The 23,252-nt window shown below is 43.6% G+C and overlaps 1 protein-coding gene across 3 annotated transcripts in view; it reads left to right on the forward strand.

Moving 5' to 3' along the window:
• Positions 1-23,252, forward strand: part of CFAP47 (cilia and flagella associated protein 47) — a 503,999-nt gene that overhangs the window by 108,501 nt on the left and 372,246 nt on the right. For all 3 annotated transcript variants that reach the window (XM_053311021.1, XM_053311022.1, XM_053311023.1), the window contains exons 24-26: positions 436-595; positions 15,492-15,687; positions 16,819-17,031. In XM_053311021.1, coding sequence (XP_053166996.1) covers positions 436-595; positions 15,492-15,687; positions 16,819-17,031 — 569 coding nt within the window. The remainder of the gene's footprint in view (positions 1-435; positions 596-15,491; positions 15,688-16,818; positions 17,032-23,252) is intronic.

The following is a 23,252-nucleotide window of genomic DNA, read 5'->3' on the forward strand; positions in this document are numbered from 1 at the left end:
TGAAAGGCACAATTTTGCCTCCACTGGCCCAAACCTTAGTCCACAGGCCCAAAACCTGAAACCTTTGTCAAGCAGACTGGTCAATTTAATCACAGAAAATGCTCTTCCAGTATTCTTACAACATACAGAAGTTGATTTCAGTATTAATGAATGTATGTGGGTTCTATATTCTGTGGTTGCCATTCCTCAGTTCTAAAGCTAGTAAGTAGTCCTAACCTGCCCACCCCACCTTAATGGATTGGGCTATTCTTACCCTATAAGCAAGCCATTGCTAGAGTTTTGGGATGAATATACTTGAAATTGGAAAAAGCTGGAGAACAAGATTTCAAACAGGTATCGCTCTGCTGTCAGTTATTAATTATAGGCAGAGCAGTTGAACTGGTTCCAGCAAAGAAATTGATAATGCCTCTGGCTTTCCCCCTCATCCTTCTGCAGAAGCTGCAACTGAGAAATATCTCAAAGAAACAAGTTATTTGGAAATTAGATCTTGATGCTGCAGGCAAAGCAGTAGATGATGGTGTCTTCAAATTTAGTTTACATACTGGGGTTCTCTGTCCAGGTCAATATACTGTTGTTACCATATGCTTCTGTCCTCGTAAGTATGTGTTTCTGATTTAATTTGCTCTACATATATGTTTAAAAAGAATTTTGTATGTATGTTTGTTGAAAAAAAATCTACCCTGCCTTTTCCCATGAGGATTCAAGATTACTTATAAAATTTTTAAAAACATCCATAAAAACATAATATAGTATGTTGATGGTTCCTCCCTTTAAGTGTTTTAAAGTAGTTCTGCTACGAGAGGGAACAAAACATTTTCCCTTAGTATGTTTGAGAAGCTTGGCTATTTTATTGAAAACAAATGGGCCTATGATGTTATTGAATATCTAAGTTAATATCAGGAAGATAAAAATTAGAACTTTCTTTTGTAGAAATCGCCTTGTGGTAGGACGTTTGGCATGATGCTGAACCAAAACCAACTTGTTAGGCTTAGAAGAATTGTAACTGCTATTGTTTGTTTTCTCATGAAAGGTGGCCTATTTGCAGTGTACCCTCAGTTTTTACATATATGGGGAAGAAAAGACAACACTGTTTTTATTTTGAACAGCCCTTAAGATATTCACTTTTGAGAGCTTCTCTAAACTCAAGGGCAAGCACTGACGTTGCCTTGAAAAGTGCTTGAGAATGATTCTAGCTGATCATGTTCCACTTATCACTTTAACCATGTGTTGGCTGCAAAACCTTTTTTTTTAAAAAAAAAAATTCTCCCTACCCAGAGGGAAACATTGAGTTGTTTTTCTCTGTCAATCTGGGAAACATTTCCCATTTACAAATCATTGTAAAGCATGCATACCTAACTTTTGCTTTTAATTTCAGTGGGACTTCCTTGAGGAAATTTAACCAGGATGTCAGCCAACAGAAACTTATATTATGCCTTCATTTATCCTAGTGAAATTAAATGGCTGTTGAGTGAAATGAATTTTAGTCTATTTATAATTCTTGGTAAACAGATGTGCGTACCACAGTTATCTTTATTATGGGCAGATATTCTCAACCTTGTTGGCAATACAGGGAACCACATGGCAAAAAGGGTAAAATCCAATAATTTGACACTGATTGCAGTCCTTGCAGGTTTTTAATGGAAGTAAATTGCATGATTGGGGAAGACGTTTGCACAGCTGTGGTTGTGCAATATATGGTTGTGCAATATATGGTGCAATGTGGTTGTGTGGTTGTACTATAGTGGATAGAATACTTCTATTTTACTCTTCAGGTTATATCCTTTTAATTTACCGTAGATCTTCCTTGAAAACTCTCCATGTGATTTGAAATGAATATGTTCGTCCTTGACACCATTAATGGAACTGCTCCAGGGTGACTGGTAAACACCCCTAAATACGTTTGGGTTTGTGTGGGGAATATGTGAGCTGGGTTGGAGCAGTCCCTTGTCAGAATAATTTTTGTGCAAAGTCCTGGTCCTGACAGGTTGAAGTTCAAAATAAAGTAAGGTTCTGGATAGTGGTTCCAGACATTCATAACAGTGGGTTTCTGCGCCTGCGCAGACCAGCTTCGGTTGGAATTCTTTAACTCCTCGTGACGCCCACAACCACTGCCTGCACGTGACTGCAGTACCCTCTAGTGGCGGTTAGGCGTCCTCTTACTCAGTTTCTTTCTGACCGCCATACGGATCAGACCTCAGAACAGTTTGCTCCTCGGAACTCAACTCGTACTCTCAGATTGACTATCTTGGTTAATTGACTACTAGACCAGATTTTTGACTCTTCTTTCGGATATCCCTCAAATTTGACGAGAACTTGGACACTCCCTTTTGACCGGAACGGACAACTATTCTACTTTCATTTCCCCTCGGATTTGGCATCAATCTCGTCCTCTCCCTTTAGACCGTGGACCGAACGTGAGAAGCTACAAATGAGTACTACACAGAGGTCCGGTAAGGAGAAGACTACGTTTTAGTGGTGCTCCAACTGCCACTGTAAACTCCCCTCAACCGACGGCCACAACCGCTGTTTGTTTTGTTTGGAAGAGGTGCATGATACCTCGCATTGCTTGGTCTGCATAACCTTTAATAAACAGACCCTGAAAAACCACAAGGCCAGGCTTAAAGTGTACTTAATGGAGGAGGAGCTGTTGCCCCAAAACGCTTCCTCGGCGTTACCATTGCCAGGACTGTCTTTAAATTGCAGTCCCGAATGGTGGAGCCAATGCCTGCCTCGTCATCGAGAACCTCGACATCGGCCTGCTCGGCATCGAAGGAAGGAGGGGTGTTCAAAAAGCCTGCAGGCCCTCCGTCTAGCCCCAAGAGGAAGGGGATGGCTTGGACGCCGGAACCGCTGGCAAAGAAATCCAAGCAGAAGGAGCACCTTGGCCGGGGCTCGGATTGTACCCTGTCGCCATCGGACCTCCGATCTTTTGAGCCACCTCGACACCGGGCGATGATCTTATCCCCGGCATTGATGCCTTGTCAGTCTGCATCAACACCCGGGAATAGGAACATGTGGCTTCGAAGGACAGCCCTCGACATCGAGCACATATGGCACCGAAGGAAGGTCATCGTACAAAGGCTCGAGATCGAAGGCATTCAACGTAGAGGACTGGAACGAAATCTTTTTTGACTATATTGGGATCGACACTGAAGGCTGTGAATGTGCTGTCGACGTCGAATAGACCAGAGACAGAAGCCTCTACCTCACAGATAGTAGCTGTGATTGCGGACGCCGAACTCGACATTGAGGAGGGGGAGTGTTATGATGATGTAGAAGACAGAGCCCACATAGAGGGAGAAATGATGTTACCTTCAACCCCACCCCCGGGTACGAGATCTCGCTTCAGGGAGGCTTGCTCGTTTACTAGACTCTATGGAAAGTACTCCTTCTACGGGCACTTTCACAGGTTTTCGGGATAGTGACAGCCAGATCGCAGTCCCCCAAACTCCTTCTATTTCAGCAAAAGGCACTCCGATCTCTGGATCTTTGCCCCATGGAGCTTGGGATGGTTCTTTTGTGGTCACTCGGGAGGAACACTCTCTTTTTGCACAATGGCTGCACGAATGGAACCAACCACAGGAATTGCCACAGAGACAGGAAACTGCGGAGCAGATGTTGGCACCTTCCATGCCTCATACTCCTAAAATCAGAGATTCTGCTGTTCAGACCTTTACAATTCCTGTTCACCGGACTACGTCTGCTGTCCAGACTGTTGCAGGCTTACCACAGCAGTGCACAGTGTCCCTACAGGCTGATTTTCCCATGAAGCCAAGCACGGTACAGAGGACCCAGGCGACCCGTGCACCACCATCTATCCATGTTACTTCTCCAGTTGATGTTTCACCAGTGGCCAGTTCTGATGGTGAGGATGTGGATGATGAGGACAGTTATATTTCGGATTCCTCTGATCCTGAGCCAAAGGACCTGGAGGGTCCAAATTTGCCAGACCTAGGGGCTAATGTGGAACCAAACCCTTCCACTTCACCTAATGAAGATATGAAGGGCTGTCACTAACAGGTGGCTGAGATGGCTCAAGTCTTGGGGTTGCAGCTAAATCAGAAAACGATGGATTTGGACGATCTGGTCTATAATATGATGAGGACCGCTACTGGTTTGCACCCAGTCTATATACCTATGTTGCCACACATTTCAAGAGCTGCCAAGTCTGAATGGGAGGTGATTTCAGACATCAGCACCTACCTCAAAATGTTTGGAAGCGCTGTACTGTGTCCAGGAGGAGGAAAATGAATACCTGGTGTGCCACCCAACACTGAATTCCATTGTGGTAGATTGCGCAACTACTGCCAAAGGAGGCCGCTGGCATACCACACCGGCAGGTAAAGAAGGCAGAAAGTTAGATGTGCTGGGACGCCGCACCTATTCCACAGCCTATCAATTAAAATCTCAAATTATATCGCTTGTCAGGCTAAATATACTCACTCCCTTTGGGAGAGCCTATTCGACCAGCATGCCTCTCTGAACCCAGCGGAATTTGAGGTGACTTTTGCAAAAGGCAATTTGAGGTAGCTTTTGCAAAGACAGCCAGAGCAACCAGACAGCAATTAGCAAACACTAAGCATCTGGCGGAGTCCGAGTCATGGACTTTGGCATCTTCCATTGTGTTAAGGAGGCATGCATGGCTGCAGGTCACAGGCTTGCAGCAAGAGATGAAGGACCACATTGAAAATAAAGTAAGGTTTTATTTGGGGTTCAGTGGAATAAGAGAGTTGATTAAAGCAATATTGCTACTAAAAATACATTATAAAGATTAACTTGCAAAGTGGCAATTTATTGTTGTATTGAGTATTTTTAATGAGTGAACCTCTGAGTTCCTGTTGCCCACTTAGGTCTTTTGTGATGGGGAAGGGAATTGCATTCACAGTGCCTTATCTGACTCAGATTCACCTGCTGAGATGATTAGCATTAGTTTTTTTGAGGCAGCTGCAGAGGAGGGGAAGTAAAGGGTACATCTTCGGACACAGATACCTTGAAAGTGAAGTTAGTTCTCAAGCGAACTCAGGTCTACCTAGCCATTCCCTAATATAGGGAAAGGCACGAGGCTAATCCCCTTCCAATTTGCTTGGCAGTTGTTTGAATCTGGGGGTGATCGTCCCACTTCCTAAGTGACCTGTTCCCAAGATGCCAACAAACAGGGAGCCCATGATCCCATGAGACTCCTGAGCATGTTAAGAGTGGGAGCTACAAGCCTGTTGTCCCAAACATAAGCAGAGAGGCTTCAGGGAGCCTTCAGAATAGCTGTACTGGCAACAATACAGCTAACCCATACATACAATGTAGTTTTTGTTTCCAGAAGACTAGATCCCTGGTGATGTATCTGCGCCCTGAACATTTTTTGATACTTCAGCATCCAATTAGAATTTGAAAAAACATAATTAGAGGAGTCAGATATTGCTTTGTCTTGGTCTATCCTATGTCATCTACACTGCTTTCTAGGGATGTGTGAACCGGTTAGTCCCCGAACCAGTTCAACCTTGAACTGGTTTGGTTTGATGGTTCGGGGTCAAACCGAACCCCACCTGGTTCCATCCAGACCAGGACCGAACCTGCCCCTTGCTGGTTCGCGAATTTTTCGGGTTTTAAAAAAATAAAAATTATTTGTTACCATTTTGAAGCTCATTGGGGCGATGGAGGAGGTGTCCCATGGAGGTTTCCCCTCCCTCCACCAGTCTTCAAAATGCCCCCCTCTGACCGAAAAGGCCGGTTCTTCATAAAATGGCGCGGCACCCAAAATGGCGGCCGTCGCGCATGTGAAAATGCCTTGTGAGGCCTGGCATGACCCATGGCCTCGTAGAGACCATTTGCGCATGTGCGGCCACCGCCTTTTTGTGTGCCACGCCAAACAACAGAGGCCTGTAGTTCAGTGCGTTTCCCAAAATGGCGGCCGCCGTGCATGCACAAATGGTCTGTGTGAGGCCTTGAGCCATGCCAGGCCTCACAAGGCATTTGTGCATGCGTGATGAGCTCCATTTTGGGTGCCGTGCCATTTTATGAAGGCCCAAATGGCCCCCCAAAGGCCTTTTCGGCAGGAGCGGGACATCTTGAAGGTTGGCGGGGGGAGGGGGAACCTCCGCGGACCCCTCTGCTGCCCCAACAAGCTTCAAAACTGTTAAAAAACCTGAAAAATTCACTAACCGCCCTGAACCGAATGGAACCGGGGGGGGGGTTCGAGGGGGTGAGGAATTGAACCGGGACAGCTGGTTCCATGGTTCCATTCACACCCCTCCTACTTTTCATGCTAGTTTCACAATTGCTCATTATAAAGTAGTGAATGGTCATTTCTGATCTGCCTAAAGAAGGCGTTTTCTGTTTGAAAAATTGACTTTCTGAAGACAGATTCTGTAATTCACAATAGATAATAGAGAACATTTTGTGTGCAGCAGCAATATTTTAAGAGCAGATAAGTCCTATTTTCCTTATTGGAATTGTTACTTACAGGGCAATCAGCATACTCCTAAGCATGTTTTATTCAGAGGTGAGTTCCATGGCGCTTAGTCCCTAAAGTAAAATGTGTTTAGGATTGCGCCCTAAATGATAAATATTATTTCCATTGATTACTATTTAGAGCAATATGATGTCATCGTAGTTGTGCCATTAATACAAGGCCTAACTGGGCATAGCCATATGGCAGAGAAGTTGCTTCTATTTAATTGGCAGGATCCAGGATTAAGACTAACATAAGCCTCATTAATTTCCATAAGACTTAGTCTTGACTGATTTAGTCTATATTTTTAATTGTCCATACTCTCAACTGATACTATCAAGCATTTGCTATTATTTGATCTCTTATATTTTTTGTTATGTTTAATCTTTTTGTATTTTATCACTGTTGCATGCTGTTCTGTGAGAACCTTTACTGACTCTGTGGCATTTAAATTTCAGTACAAATAAAAGTGTTTTGAGTAAAAGATGAAAGCTTTGGCAATAAGTGTTGGGTGGGTTGTTAGTTGAATTGGGCTACATAAAGACTACAGTTCTCAGAGACTTTGAGATTTCATAGAGTTGTTACTTCCAGTGGTGCACATATTAATTTTTTTGTACCTAATCTTATTCTGATCTTTGGTCAAATCCAGGTTTTTGTAGCATTTCCAAGTTGAACTCTAGAAAAGCCAAAATAAATCTTCAGAAGTTCTTTTGCAATAGATATATGTAAATTTAGGTGTGTCATGACTCCTACTAGAACCAAAGGAGGAGGGGGAGTTCACTGGCTTTGAATCCTTGTCTGTAAGGGATTCACAGGAGGTTGCCACCATCCACTTTATTTTGATGTAGTAAAATCACTCTCTATATAAGGTTCCTGGGGTGGGCGGTGGGGTAAAGTGACAAAACCGTCCCCAAGAGGGCTGAGAAGTCCTAGGCAGCCAAAGGCCTGTGACTAAGGCAGACCCAAAATTAAGAGTAGTATACTTCAGCAAAAAAGGATTTATTATCAGATTATAAGAAAAAGGTATGCAATAAGAACAATTGTCTTTACATAAAACAGATTGTAAGAGAGAGTTTTCATTAATCTGGCAATGCAGATTCCAAGCAATCAGTAAAGAAAAATAACTTCCCTCATGCTTTTAACTGTACTGGTCCTTATTACTCACAGGCTGTGGCCTTCCCATATCCCCAGCAGCTCTCAGCCTGCTGTGCTGCTTCCTCATGGCCCTCCTGGGACAGACAACAGACAAAGCAAAACTTCTGCTGGTGGCTGTGCCAGAAAACCACACCTAGTCCTCTGGAGTTGGTCCCTTTGATTTGAACTTCCCAGGCCTTCCCCCTTGTTTAGGTAAGGCCCACCCTCCCAGCAGTTGCTCTAAGTGAGGCCTAGTCCTTCCTCCAATCCTTACGATAACTACAGCGTGTGACTGTTACACGCATATTGGATGTCGAAAAGTGTATTTAAATTCAATCATTAAATCTTTATTACAGTCATAGACCAGCATAAAATACAAGGAGTGATTACATATTACATATTAAAAGTAAAAGTAGATATTAAAAGCCTAGGGGTGCACAATACAAGCATATAATGAAAGATTATGATAAAAGGCTATAAGAATCAGAAGTGGAAGTAAAATTTAAAATAAAACTATGGCTGTCCAAGACAGAGCAAGACCACAAACTAAATAACCCTTCATTTAAAAGAGGCATAAAAGAAAGAAGCAAGAATGCATTAAAAAGTTAAATGAAAAACATAGAGGGATATAAAATAATAAAAAATTGCAGTTAACATCAATTAATAATGGTAAAAGATGGGGACAAAGGCATCACAAAAACATCATTTTTTAAAAAAGACATAAAAGAGAGAAACAAGAATGCATTGAAAAATTATATGCAAAACATGGAGGCATATAAAATCATAGAAGGGCAACTATAGACATAGTTTTATCCATTTAGAGCAAAGTAAAAAGCCAAGAAGCTGTGGGGCTATAGAACTGTAGATAGTTAAATTACAGTTTTAGTATTTGCAAGGATAAGTGAGTATCTGCCCACATATTCACTCCCAGAGCCCTTTAAAAATAGTGCAAAGTTTTCACTTTTCTGTTTACTTGAAAATGGAAAAGAAAAAAGAAAGGAAAAGACTAAGAAAAGGAGGGGTGTGGCTAGGTAATTTTTGACACTGGACCTAATGAGCTTACACCCCCACCCCCTTCAAAATAAGCATCCTCTCCATATAAATACATTTCACTGCAAACCCACAGGTCTGGCCAAGAGTGCATTTGCACCTGCTCCCCCCCGCCCGCAAAAAACAAACAAACAAAAAAATAAGGAAAGGAAAAGTCTGCACAAGCCCCAATGGATTCACACAGCTTCTTGGCAATTCACAAACTAACTGGGACACAACATACATCCCTTGCTCTACAAGTCAAACATAAAACTAACTTAGACATATAATGCATACGTAAGGGGGAAAAGAAAAGTTACATCACATGCCCCTTGCTTCACAGTTCTTATGTGGACCTTTTGGATCACATATCAACTTAAGCATAGTACATTTGTAAAAAGAAAAGAACTGTTTGTTCAGATGTTACAGTTCCACTTTCACTATGTGCGAAGTACTGTATGGATAGAGATAACTTTCTGGCAGCTTTACTGCAGTAAGGAAAAAATTTGATTAAAAAATCAACTAATTGACCAATGCGTGTCAGGATCAGTGCACAGAATCCTGCTAATCTGTCCTACATCTGTGCCCAATTTCAGAACTCTAGGCCAAGCCATTACAGAAATATAAAAGGGCCCCCCTTTCACTTGGGGAAAATCAGGGGCCTCTCTAGGAGAATGGACATACAGAACTGGGCCCCAAGGTCCTGGCCTAATGGCACCCCTGAAGGGAAGCATCTCCAATTGGTAATTCAGAAAATGAAGAGAACAGATTTCTCCATGTTGTTATGAACCCCACCCCTGCAACACCTCTATTGCTGTTTGTACATTTATTAAGCTTCTGATGCTGGATCAGGATTGATGCTACCATAGCAGTAAGGGAGAAGCTGTTTATTTTGCTCTGCAGAAGCAAGTGCATTTTGTGGGTTGGTGTGTGTGCCCCCTATCAACTTTTGGGTGCGGTTGTAGGGACACATAGGGACACTTCAACTATGTAGTTTGTGATCACCATCTATGATGATGAAAACAAGGACTAGGACATAATAACTAGATATATAAATAAGAAGAAAATATTTACATGAGAGCAAATATGGATGTTGTAGTATAACTATGTTGAAAGATGAACTGGAAATCACATTGATATGCAGAAAACTAATAAAAATAAAGTGGAAAACTATGTAGTTTGTGATGATGTCATCCACTCTGATTGTGGACATGTAAACTTTTGAGGTGCAAATGGGCTAACTTGTGAACTACCTAACTGATCTGAACCAAATTTGCTACAGCTGTAGGGAAACATAGGGATGCCCCAATGGCGTAATTTGTGGTGATGTAATTCACCCCATTCAAGATGGCAAACATGTGAATGTTTGAGATGCAAGTGGGCTAACCTGTGGACTTTCTAACTGACTTGAACCAAATGAGGTACAGTTGTAGTGAGTGACACACAGGAACACCTCAGTGGTGTCGTTTGTGATGATGTCATCCACCCAAATTCAAAATGGTGGACATGAAAACTTTTGAGGCGCAATTGGGCTAACTTGTGAACTGGCTAACCAATTTGAACCAAATTTGCTACAGCTAGCTATAGGGGCACATGATCAGACCTCACTGCCATAGTTTGTAATGATGTCATACACCCTGATCCAAGATGGTCAAAAGTGTGAACTTTTGAGGTGAAAGTACACCAACTTGAGGACTGTCTAACTGATTTGAACCAAATTAGGTACAGTTGTAGTGAGTGACATACAGGGACACGTCAGTGGCATGGTTTGTGATGATGCCATCCACTCTGATTCAAGATGGCAGACACATGAACTTTGGAGGAGCAAGTGGGCTAACCTGTGAACCACTTTACTGATTTGAACCAAAATTGCTACAGCTGTAGGGACACACAGGGACACCTCAACTACGTGGTTTGTGATGATGCCATCCACTCTGATTCAAGATGGTGGACATGTAAACTTTTGAGGCACAAATGGGCTAACGTGTGAACTGCTTAACCGATTTGAAACAAATTTGCTACAGCTGTAGGGACACATAGGGATGCCCCAATGGCGTAATTTGTGGTGATGTAATTCACCCCATTCAAGATGGCAGACACGTGAACATTTGAGGTGCAAGAGATTTAACTTGTGGACCTCAATTTGAACCAAATTTAGTCCAGTTGTAGAGATAGTGAAAGGAAAGTAGGCAGATTAGTTCTTACTAGAATAACTTGTTTTCCTACTGAAGTTGCTTCTTTGTATTACTGCTGTGAATTCTAGTCCTATATATTTATTGAAAAACTTGGTGCATTTACAAAATAAGTTGATTTGGAGGATCATTTTCCTCCAAATATTTTCCAAATATTAATTTGTAACTCTCTTGTGTGTTCTGCCTTCTGTAAAGGCAAACAATATATATTGTAAATCTTCCTCCCTTAGCTTGTAATTTTAGGTTTGATTAGAATAAAATAAAAAATCCTTACAGTCCACTGAAGTAAAGGTTAGGCTGCTGTCCTGCTGCATCTGCTAGGAGTACATCTTGTTGGAATTTTTGTCACTAATTTCCATGAGAGTAACTTTCAGTGAAGTGTTAAATAGGGTTACAGAGAGAGTCTCTAATCCTAATTTAGTGAGAAGTAAGCCCTATCAATTTCACTGGGATTTAGGTCCAAGCAAATGTGCATGTCATTGCAGCTGTGCGGCACAATCCTGCGCATGTCTACTTGGAAGTAAGTCCCGCTATGTTCAGTTGGTCTTATTCCTGGGAGTGTGTGCACAGAATTACAGTCTTGGACAGCTAGAATGTACCTCAAACACTCAGTGTGACTCAGGTTCTCTTCACCAAAGATCAGAAATGGAATGCCAACCTGCAAAATACAGTGCAATTAGTATGCCGAGCAGCAGGGGTCAGCACCACCATGTTGTGTGACACACGTGACAAAGTTATTGGATTTAGTGACAAACATTGGGAGAAAGTTTAGGTCATTCAGTCATTCATCCCGAACAGGCAGCTTGTTGTCCTGCCCTATCCTTCTCCCATTTACCTAAGGTCATCTTACAGGCTTTGTGCAGCTAGGAACAGGATAGCTGGGGGGAGGGGGGCAGAAACTGGGACAATCTACCCCAGGTGCCCAGACTCCCCACAAAGCAAGCCCCTCGGCCTTGGTTCCTATGCATACCATTAATATCTGCCCCAGCCCTGCCACATTGTTCAACAGAATTCTTGATAAATTCTAGTTTAAAATTTCAGTTTTTAAAGAAAAGGATGGAAATGGTTTAACGGAGTATAAGGTGACATTCAATTGCAAAATATAGAATCCGATCCTACCACGACCCTACTGGGCAAGGAGAAACTACATGTGAGAATCTTCACATGTGGACCATTCATGCAAGAATCGTAACATATGATTCTAACATATGACCCAACTTTGTACACACATGCATGAGTCCTTTTAGAGGGGCTCCAACGTCACACTTGTCCCAGGCTCCATAAATCCCCTGCATGGCTCTGGCTGGGAATGATGCACTTCCTTCTTCATCTTCTTGTCGGCCCATGTTTTCATTTGCTTTCCCTCATACGTGAGGGCCTGAGGAAAGTGATGGGGAAAGAAGACTGGGATGGAGAGACTCTATGGATGCCCCAGTGCTACTGGCTGGGATCTAAAGCAGGTTACTGTGGAAGTTGCTTCCCAGCATGTAGGAGTCTGGGCAGCTCTCGTGGCCCCTGACAGTGATCAAGATCATGCAGGTGAAGAGCATGGGGGTACCATGTGTTCTGAACTGTAGAAGGAAGGATAGTGTTGAGGTTCAGGATGAGGGAGGTGCACTGTGGTCTTGAAGTTAGGAGGGGGGGAGTCTGAGGTTTATATCTATAGACTTTCAAAAGATTTTACTAATCTGGAAATTTATAAGGGGGTGTACCATTTTTCTCATTAAAGCTGCTTGTTTTCAGAAAGGAATTAAAGTCTGGAAAGCAGAAAACCTAGGCAGAGTACATAAAAGTTAGTTGCACACACTATCATATTGCTTCTTCCCCTCTCAGCAGAAACAAATCAGATCCCAGATCTTCAGAGGTGTTTCAGAAATTGCGCATCTTTCTTCTTCATGGTCACTCATGCAGGAGGATAACGCAGCACAACATTACTGCTTGCATGTCGGCCGTAACATGATTTCCTTCACTGGCTAGGACTATGGAAGGTGGAAGTCACAGTATGATTGACATGTACTTGTTTCTCACCAAATGATTTAGCACAGGCTTCCCCAAACTGCGGCCCTCCAGATGTTGCTGAACTCCAACTCCCAGCATCCCTAGCCACAATTTATTGCGGCTGGGTATGCTGGGAGTTGTAGTTCAGCAACATCTGGAGGGCCGCAGGTTGGGGAAGCCTGATTTAGCAGAACACTTCATGTTTTGCTTCTTTGTATCTACAAAGACAGACTTAAAAAAAAATATGAAAACTGTGATTCTGGATTAGCTAATATCCTAAATGAGCACCAGTGTCATGGTTAGAATCCAAGCAAAACTAAGAAAACTGTGCAATAAAGGTCTTTTTGTCGATTGTTTGGAATTAATATGCTCATAGCATTGCTGACATATTGACATTCTAAGAAAACTGATTCATATGGCAATCCTATTGCTCATCTGTAGTCAAATACGGGCACCTCAGTGAGGCTAGCTACCAGCCATGAATACCCTCCTGCTTTAATAGCCCAGAGCAGATCTGCTGATCCTCTCTGCTCCCTACAAAGGCTTCCAGATCAGGATTTCTTTTAGTGAAAGGGCCTGCTCTTGCTTTCTGCAGACCCCTTTTGTCTTGCCACTCTTTACCTAGCCACACACTCAACTTCCCAGAAATTGGGTCTGAGACATACTGCAAGCATCAGATCTGCTTTACTGCAGTCTATATTAAAATAAATCAAGGCTGGTTTGAATCTCCACTGGTATGTTTCCCAGAATATGGGAAACTCCCATATTAGGCAGCAGTGATATAGGGAGGTGCTGAAAGGCATCATCTCACACTGCGTGGGAGAGGGCAATGGTAAACCCCTCCTGTATTCTGTCAAAGAAAACCACATGGCTCTGTGGTCACCAGGAGTCGACACCAACTCAAGGGCACAACTTTACTTTACTAACTGCATTTAGTACAACATACTGCAATGAAAGACTTCATGAGTCTGCTGGGGTCAGGTATGTGTCACAGCAAAGTTAAATTCTTGTTTAAGATATCAATTTCTTATAACTATCGCTGTGTGCTCACCTTTTCCTCTTCCTAAACTTCATGAAAGCCTTCCTCTCCAGAACCTTGCTTGCCATGTGTCTATGGAATGTTTGATATAGATTCTACAAAGTGAAATATAGTCTTAAACTTTTGCTGCGTACCTTTTAAGATTTTCTATTTTTGTGTTGTAAAGGTCAGTAATGAAAAGGGCTGGGAATAAAAAGAAAGATTATACCACAAGGTAGTGGTGGAGAAGAGTTTAGGTGTGTGTGTTTGAGAACTGAAGCTGTTCTATCAAGATCAACAGAACAAGTTATCTGTTAAATCAACTGTGGAAGAAGTCCACTAAAAAGCAAGCTTGAAGTGGTTTAAAAAACAAACAAACAAAACCTAATCTACCTACTCATAGGTACCAGTGTTGGAATTTGTTGCCTAAAGGAGAAGAAGGAAACTACTATAAAGTAGTGCCTTTCTGCCCCAATTCTTATTTTTTCACATAAGTGATGTTTACCATTATGCATTGTGTTGTAATCTTTGAAGAACCTAGCAAGAAATGTATTGTTAAACCTACTAATTGGTATGTTATATAGCAAAGTACTACATTTAACTATTCTAGTATATCTTGTTTTGAATTGCCAAACTTATAGTGGTGCCACAAAAACTTGACAAAACAGAGTAAAGTACTTTTTGGTAACTGAGTATATGACCCTCTTTGAGCTGACCCCTACATAAAAGCAGTAAAGTATTTCTTTGAATTTTAATTTTGAATTTTTATGAAATCTACGCATTATCATATGTTATATATTAATATATTTTCTGGTTAAACAATATAATTTTCACTTGGGAGAATAGTGCTGGGCAAGATATCATGATGTCAGGAATGTACAGCTGCCATGACACTGGAAGACGCTGCTTTCTATATTAGGGCCTATGTGAATTGTATATGGCTGGCTTCATAAACTGGCCCAAGCAGAAGCATGGAAGGCAGGGGAACTTTGAGGGGTAGCTGAAACTCTGCTCAGATATGTTACTGACTTGAGGTTTTTTTCTATTTGACAAGCATCAACCAACATGAAGAAAATTACTCAAAGTAGTCCCATTGAAATTAAAAGGACAAGTTGGGTACTATTAACTTGTTTTAATTTCAGTAGGACTATTTTGAGTAATTTTCCTTATCATATCAGCCATGAGGTTTGGATGAACTCCCTAACAGGAAATGCATTGCCTAGTCTGTCCTTCCATATACAGATTCATGCCCCTTGGCATCAAGGTGCCCCCCGCCCCACAGAATGGATTGCTGTGTTTTTTGTGCTACAGTCCTTAAGCTATAGTGTGATATATAGAAACCTGGAACACAGTTTGCAATTGGACTTGAAATTCTGCATCTGATGTGGTTATTGAGTTTGATCCAGTGTAGAAATGTATACTTTAATGAATACACTGCATATACAAATTGCAAACATCTCTATTGTCACTAGTGGTTGTTTTTAGACAACCACTTTTTAAAAAGAAAAATCTGTTAAAGCTTGATAGAAATACCAGAAGGTTTTGTAGACTCTCTTCATTTTTAGCTTGGTTTTCAAAAGAACTAGAATGTTTTTCTTTTTGATAATCTAGTCTGTTGTCAAAAAAAGTGTAAATTTCATTTGTAACTGTGGTTGACTATTGCATCTTTCTCCAGTTTTCCCTGGAATATATACAGCTGCTGTGCCAGTGTATTTGAACGATGAGAAATCTGTATACAGAGTGATCACTTTTTCTGGAGCTGTGAAATCGCCCAAGATTAACTTTGACCCTCAGTTTTTGGCACTGACTCCTGTTCCTCTCAATATTAAAACAGAAGTGGATGTCTGTATAATTCCCCAGGACTTTTTAAGGTAAATCTTTACCCAAAATTGCAGTTTAAATGTTACTAACATATTAAATATGTTTTCTTCTAGAGATTATCTGTGAAAACACAATTGTTAATTGGCTGGGAGAATGTGTACATATGAAAGGAAATGACATACTTTATAGGAGATCAGAGTATTATTTTCTCTCGACCCTCTCCAAAATTTATTATTTATGCGCTAGATAAATTATCAGAAGCTTCTACAAATAATGCAGTTATAGGACAGTATCACATGGTAGTTTGTTTCTGCTGCAGTCTTGCCTAAATTGCCTGCTTTTCACCAGCCTTCTAATCATCTATATCAACGTGCCCATCAGGGCTTTGGATTTGTGTTGAGCAGCATTGGCAGGTGACAAACCTCCCTTGAAACTGGCATGGGGGGAGGGAGTTTAAAAACCAATTTGTGATTATGGGATGTGGTTGTGCCATTTAAAGCAGAAAAAGCTAAAATGTTCCTATGGTGTGCTCAAGCCCTTGGCACACTTAAATTTATGATTTGGATGCTAGCGTGTGGTGGTGTTGTTTTTTTGGTCTAAAGTGATGTGAATATTTTGTATTGAACGTATATTGTATTGAACAAATAACTATTGAATGCAACTTGATGCTGATTTTGGATATTTTTTTGAGTGTGTTTGCAAGTCAACCCAAATTAGCAATGTTACTATTTTACTGTATATTTTAATGTTCAAGAAGCTTTGTGCATAGTGTATAAATTTTGTGAACTTGTGAATTTTGTGAAAATTAGAACTGTGGCAAAATATTGTTATATTCTCTGCAAAACACGTTCTAATGTTTAGTTCATGTTTGAAATGGTTGTATTTGTAAAACTGCTAGTCAAATGACCAAATAAATATGTATGTATGAATTTTCTGCATAGTGTATGAGCTTTGAACTTTCTTTAGTGGTATAGCATTTTGATAATTGTGAATAGAGTTTAATAAATACCACCTAAAATCTTAGCCTTTGGATTATTTATGAATTAGAATTCAAAGTATTGTTTTATACTTACTAGCTCTCACAGTACCTTTTCAGATGCTAGCTTTCTCACTGTATTTATAAGTGATGTTCTTTTGATCCTTTGAACATACCTATCTTTCTTCCTGCATTTGATTTCTAGGGAATCCGTTTTACAAGTTGAAATTCCAGAGTTTGAAGATTATTGTGATGATGACCAGATTAGTCCCTTAATTGTGGACTTTCCAAATGGCAATCTAATTGAATTAACATCAGAAGGCAAAAACGTTGAACTCACCTGCCATGTTACTTTCAGTTCCTCAAGACCATTGTCCTTTTTGAAGAATTTAATCTTTATTGATGGAGAAAAAAACAGGTAGTCATGCGAAGGCGGTATTAAGGGTTGAAGAAAGGAAGAGATGTGCAAGATATAAGCTAGTTGAGGGAGGTGTAGGAGGGACTTAATGAAATAATGCTTTTGAAAATCATATCATTGAATTATGACTTGAGGACAGATCTTGTCTAAATATTGTTCATGTTAAAAACGCCACACTTATTTATGTTTTACATACAGAGAATTTCAGAGAATAAAAACTCAGCATTCCAGGATTTGTGTTGCACTGCGGCAAGGCACCCTCAGTGATCCCATTCAGATGACCAAATGGTCCGCTGAAGGAGGAAGGCAGAGGAGATGGGTCCTCCTACTGTTCCAGTGATTTATCCTTCCCCACTCATCTCTAGAAGTGGGGTTGAAAATGTTCAGCACATGGAGGCTGCTGCACCCTTTTAACAGTAGAGTGTGTAGCTCAACTCAAGCTTAGTCCCTCTAGAATGTGAGGTCTGGAGATATGGGAAAGGTAGCAGAACCAATGGGAAGAGATGAGGCAGGACAGGAAGACATGAATTCTGATTATTCTCCCATCTTGACTCATCCCATCATTCCTGTTGGTCTTTCAGAACTGCAACCGATCACTATTTTGTTGGCCATAAGTTATAGTTGCTCCTGCTCCTCCTTCTCACCAGAGGTAGATAACAGCAGGTGAGCAAGTAGTGATGGAAGAAAAGGAGCAGCAGCCACTGTTGGTTAGCCATTCACCCACTTTCTCCCAAAGGGAGAAAATAAACAAATGGATGTTTGAGGTGCTGTTCCTCCTCACAGGGGCAGTTTTGGAACTCCCTGGTGGTCTCCTTCCTCAGTTACTATTATAGGCCAAGGACTGTCAAGGCATCGGCTCTACCAGATTAATGACTGTTGCCTAGGTGTGACTTTGAGAACTTGTTCTGTTCAGAAATTATGGGAATTTTTTTGGTTGGCTACACGTGACCTTGTATTTAATGATATATCAAAAAATGGACAGCATCCAGATGAAGTTAGTTATTACTGAGTCCCATTGAAATTAATAGGATTTAAACAGCAATGACTAACCTGTTTCAATGACTTCAGTGGTGCTGATAATGACTAACTAGTCTAAATGTTGCCCCCATCCCTTTTTAAAGATTGTCGACATCCACTATGATTAAATGGTTCCTTGTATGTGTAGGAGCTCAGTGCATATGCAGAGTTACTGAAAGAGCAGGACTCCTTCAGTCACATCAGTGTCAATAACAGGTATTTCCCATAACTCTTGATGCTGAAGTGAATAAGAAACTGTTGCTCTCATGAGAAATCCCCATGGAATCAATTGCAAAAGTGTAAAACCTTTGCAGTAACACGTGCTATTGTCGAAAAGTAAGTGAACATAATCCATGGCAAGATGGTTATTGCCTTTGATGCACTTAAAGCTATTGAGTATAATTCTAATTGCTTCTTAATTTAGGCAGTCACAATTGTTTGCTAGAGATGTGCATGAACTGGTTCGGAATGCTGGCATTTGAGACAGTTCGGAAGTGGGTTTTTTAAATTACCCTTTTTAAGGGGCAGGGAGGATGCCCATCCCTGTCCTGCCACTTTCCTCATGCTGGCGTTCTCCCCAAAAGTGTTGGTGAGGGGCTGCAGCGTACCTCCCGAAATACACAGAGGTAGGCTGCAGCATACCTCCTTCACGTTGACCATTTCCGGTCCGAAGATGATCCGGAGCTGCAGGGAGGTATGTTGCAGCCTCGCAAAACACTTTTGGAGAGAGTGCCGGTGGGGGGAAAGCGGCGGGGCAGGGATGGGCACCCTCCTTGCCCCTTAAAGGTAACCCCCCTGCCTCCCGCAAGTACACAAACTAATTCGTGCACATCCCTATTGTTTGCCACCCATGTCCAGGCTGCCCGAGAGTCTGGGTGAATTCTGCAGCAGTTATTTCAGGCAGTGCCGACTGCCCGATAGAACGTTTTCCCCTTCTTCTCCCTCTCCGGAGGGAGAGAAAAGGGAAAATGTCCTATCGGGCATCCAACCCTGCCTGAAATGACGAGCTGAGAGCTCGTTCTGGCTCTTGGCAGCTCAAGTCACACTCCCTTTGTGTGTGATGTCACATGCAAAGGGGGCATGGCCTGGGCTGCTGAGAGCCCGAACAAGCTCTCAGCTCGTCATTTCAGGTAGCGTTGGCATATTTGGAGGGGCACAGCATATTTGGGGGGTCACCACATGGGCATATTTGGAGGGGGCCGTCGAGTGGGGCTGGCTCCAGGGCGCCGCTCGGCTAGCTCCATGCCTGGTCTTCTACACAAATGGGCTATGCGCCTGCGCAGAGACCACATTGGAATCTAACAAGCTTGATTTCTCTTGCTTTTGGCAGTAACCCCGCCCCCAGCCGCTGTATACAACTGCGCCACTCCTCATCCCCTCATTTTTTCTTCATCAGCGCTTCAGGAAACATCGTGAGTCTTTCAGCTCCACAGTCTGTTGGATTAAGCCTATCCTGGTTGTTTTTTCTTCTGTTTCTTCATTTTTAAAGTTTACTTTCTTTCGTGCAGTGGTGTTTGTTCTGTGCATTGCATTTTATTTCCTTGGTTCTTCCCTCGAGCTCCGTTCCCAGCTGGGATGGAGCGTGGTGGCCAGCTGGCCTTCAGCGTGCATGCTGGGCACAATTTTTTAAAAAGAAGTGTGTTACTTGTGGAGCTAAGCTCCCCTCTGCCAATATGCACTCAGAGTGTCTCCTGTGCTTAGGGGAGTCCCACGTAGTCGAAACCTGCTTGCATTGCGAGAAGTTTACTAAGCAGGCTCGATGTAATAGGGCTTCTTGCTTGTGCGCAGCCCTGTGGGATTTGGCTCTCCTTTCTTTGTAAGCCTTACAGCTAAAAAAGGACTCTCAGAATGGCTGCCTTGGTATTGGCGGACCAATCTGCTGTCCCTGCTGGAGGAATTGAATCTTCAATCCTGACACCGAGACCAGCGACATTGCACGTGACTTCAGCGTCGGAAGACAGGGCGCACTCGGAGGAGCTCCCCTCCTATCAGCCACGAGTGACTTCTTGTCCTTCACCCTCATCAGAACTGCAACCAAAGGTTAAGAAGAAGCGGTCTAAGGCAACCAACTGTTCGTTGGGAGACCAGGAGCAGCCTCCTTCTCCAAAGAAGAAACCGTTGGGCGCGTCAGCTTCTTCGGCTTTGGCCCATAAGAAGACTATAGAGCCATCCAGCAGGATCACCCTACGGGACAAGAGAGGCCGATTTCCCCTGTACCGCTGGAAACCTTCAATGTGGCGGCAGCTGGGGATCGGGACAATGATTCTTTGGGAGAGAGCGTGTATTCCCCCCTAGGTTTGATGAATGCTCTTTGTAAACACGTGAGGTGCCATGGTGAGACCAAACAGTAGCACCTTGCATTGATAGGTGATCCCACCTATCTGAAACCTCAGGAAACGCCGATGTTGCGGCCATATGGACACATGATAATAAGCATCCTTTAGGTCCAATGAGACCATCCGTAGGCCCTTGTGGAGGACAGCCATGATGTTCGGTACCAACAGCATTCAAAACCGTTTGTAAACAAGACGTCGTTTCAGAGCCCTCAAGTCCAAGATAGAGCGCTGACCACCGTCTGGTTTCAGTACCAGGAAATAACGGGAATAGAACCTGGGGCTTTTTGGATTTGACACAAACTCTATTGCATCTTTTTCCAACAGAGCAGTGACCTCTTGATCCAATTCTGGTGTACGAGGGGTCACCACAGTCCCAGAGAAGGGACGCAGTCCTTGAAATTCCAGGGCATAGCCCATATGGACTACTGTCAGGACCCACTGATCTGTGGTCATGCTTTCCCAAGTCTCTGCGGAGGGGCTCAGACAAGTTCAAAAGCGCCCTGAGTCATTGCTTCTTGGGCCGGACACTGGTGTGGGGTTTCTGGAAAACCTGATTACCGGGCTGTCCACCCAATTTGAATTTGGCGGGGAACTTATTGGTCCGAAAGGACCGCTCAGAGGATGGACAACGGTGCGCCTGGGGCTTTTGAGCCTGGTGAGTTGACCATTTGGTAGCCTTCTGTGGCTTGGGCGACAGGGATGCGTAAGACATGGAACGTGTTGTGTTCCTCAACCTTTGCACCTTCTGGAGCATATCATCAGTCTGCTCTGAGAACAGGTTCAAGCCCTCAAATGGCAAGTCCTCCACCCTGGCACAGGCCTCAAAATGCAGGCCTGAAGACTGAAGCCAAGCATGGCACCTCAGTGCCACAGATGTAGCCATGACCTTAGCCACACATTCCATGGAGTGACGGGCAGAATACAGTTCCTGTTTGGAGACTTGAACCGCCTCCCAAAGAAAAGACTTCGCAGCGTCTCTTTTGTCCAGGGGAAGGAGATCCTGAAAGGGACTTATCTTCTCCCACAAGAAATGATTATATTGGGCATTGTTGACGATCCCAAGGAAACATCCTCTGAGTCCAAGGAACTGTCCTCACTGCCCGATTCGGGCTGTAAGGGAAAGGACAGCTCCTGGGTTGCAGGGGCTGAACCTGGGGGAGAACCAGGCTCTGAAACCACCATTAACTCATGGTGCTCCATTGACACAGGTGAAGCCAGCGTTGCACAATCTGCTCGGTCCCAAGGGGAACGATGTGGAGAGTGGGAATATGGGCAAGCCACCAAGTGCGAAGAAGGGGCCCTCTCCGGTCTAGGAAGCGAGGGTTGACCATAAACGCAGTCCTCTGAACAGCGTGGTCCATATCGAGGCTTGGCATAGCCTGCCTGATCCAATATGTGGTCTAATTGGTATTGGTCGTAGGAACCATAGCCCGGACACCAAGAGTTATACGCATGCTCCATGGCCATCAAAGGGGAATGATAGTCCAGAGTTTGGTACTGATCTTTGCGTTTACAAAGTGCCTGGCTCCGGTGGTGGCATTCCTGCAAGAACACGGCCTACAAAGTCCTGCCATATTTAGATAATTGGTTGATAGCGGCAAGTATCCCACAGGCAGCTTGGGAAGCCCTGAGCTTCATGGTCGATACCCTCCAAAGTTTGGGGTTCCAAATAAATTTCAAAAAGTCTCATTTGGAGCCTACTCGGTGGATTCAGTTCATCGGACTGATTTTTGACGCGACGCTGGAAAAGGTCTTCGTTCCCATGGCCCACATCGTGACTCTCCAATGGCTGGCGGTCACCTTTTTGGCGGCAGGCCCGCAAACTATGTGCTCTGTGCAGCACCTTTTGGGACACATGGTGTCCAGCATTTGTTTTGTTTCATGCCCATCTTCAGATGAGGGTCATTCAGTGATGGTTTCTGGACGTGTTCGATCCTCTTTGGGATCCCAGTCATTTCCGGCGTAAACCCCCTCCTTGGGTGAGGGCAACAGCCCAGTGGTGGACAAGTGTCTGGCACCTAAGCATGGGTGCCCCTTTCCAGGTGCCTCTTCACTCCCGTATAGTCACGATGGATGTGTTGGAGCTCAGTTGGGGTGCTCACCTGGATGGCCTTCATCTGAGTGGGCACTGGTGTCCAGAGGAGTGGAAACATCACATCAATTACTTGGAGCTGTTGGCGATTTTCAATGCACTCAAAGGGTTTCTGCCCCTGTTGCAGGGGAGGTCGGTTCTGGTCCAGACTGACAACACATCGGCGAAAGCCTACCTGAACCGCCAGGGCGGTACCTCTTCAAGGAGTCTTCTGGCGCTGTCCCTAGACCTGTGGTATTGTTGCCTGGACAATGGGGTGTCGCCACAGGCGGTGCATATTCAGGGAGTCCTGAATGTGCAGGCCACTGCTCGGAGCAGACAGACCATGGTCTCCCACGAGTGGATGCTGCATCAGGGGGTTTTGAGGGACATCTTTGAGGACTGGGGTGTTCCGGCTCTGGACATGTTTGCCTTGCAGGATAATACTTATTGTCCCCTGTATTGCTGGGGGGGGGGCTTGGGCGAGGGGTCTGTGGGACATGCTTTCGTTCAGTCCTGAACGGGCCTGCTCCTGTACATGTTTCCCCCATTCCCTCTCAATCCCAAGGTCCTGAACAAGTTGAGAGTGGATCGGGCCAGGTCTATCCTGATTGCCCCATGGTGGCTCAGGAGACCCTGGTTCTGACTCTGGTGCTCGACTGGAGGTGTCTCCCTGTTCAGACGGACCTGTTGTCACAGGAACAGGGAAGGGTGGACGTTCAGTCCTTCCACCTAACTGCATGGAGGGTCCTCCTGACTTCCCCTTGAGACTGAAAGAGGTGTTGGTGGCAGCTAGG

The sequence above is a fragment of the Hemicordylus capensis genome, chromosome 3, assembly GCF_027244095.1.
Source record: "Hemicordylus capensis ecotype Gifberg chromosome 3, rHemCap1.1.pri, whole genome shotgun sequence".
Taxonomy (NCBI): Eukaryota; Metazoa; Chordata; class Lepidosauria; order Squamata; family Cordylidae; genus Hemicordylus; species Hemicordylus capensis.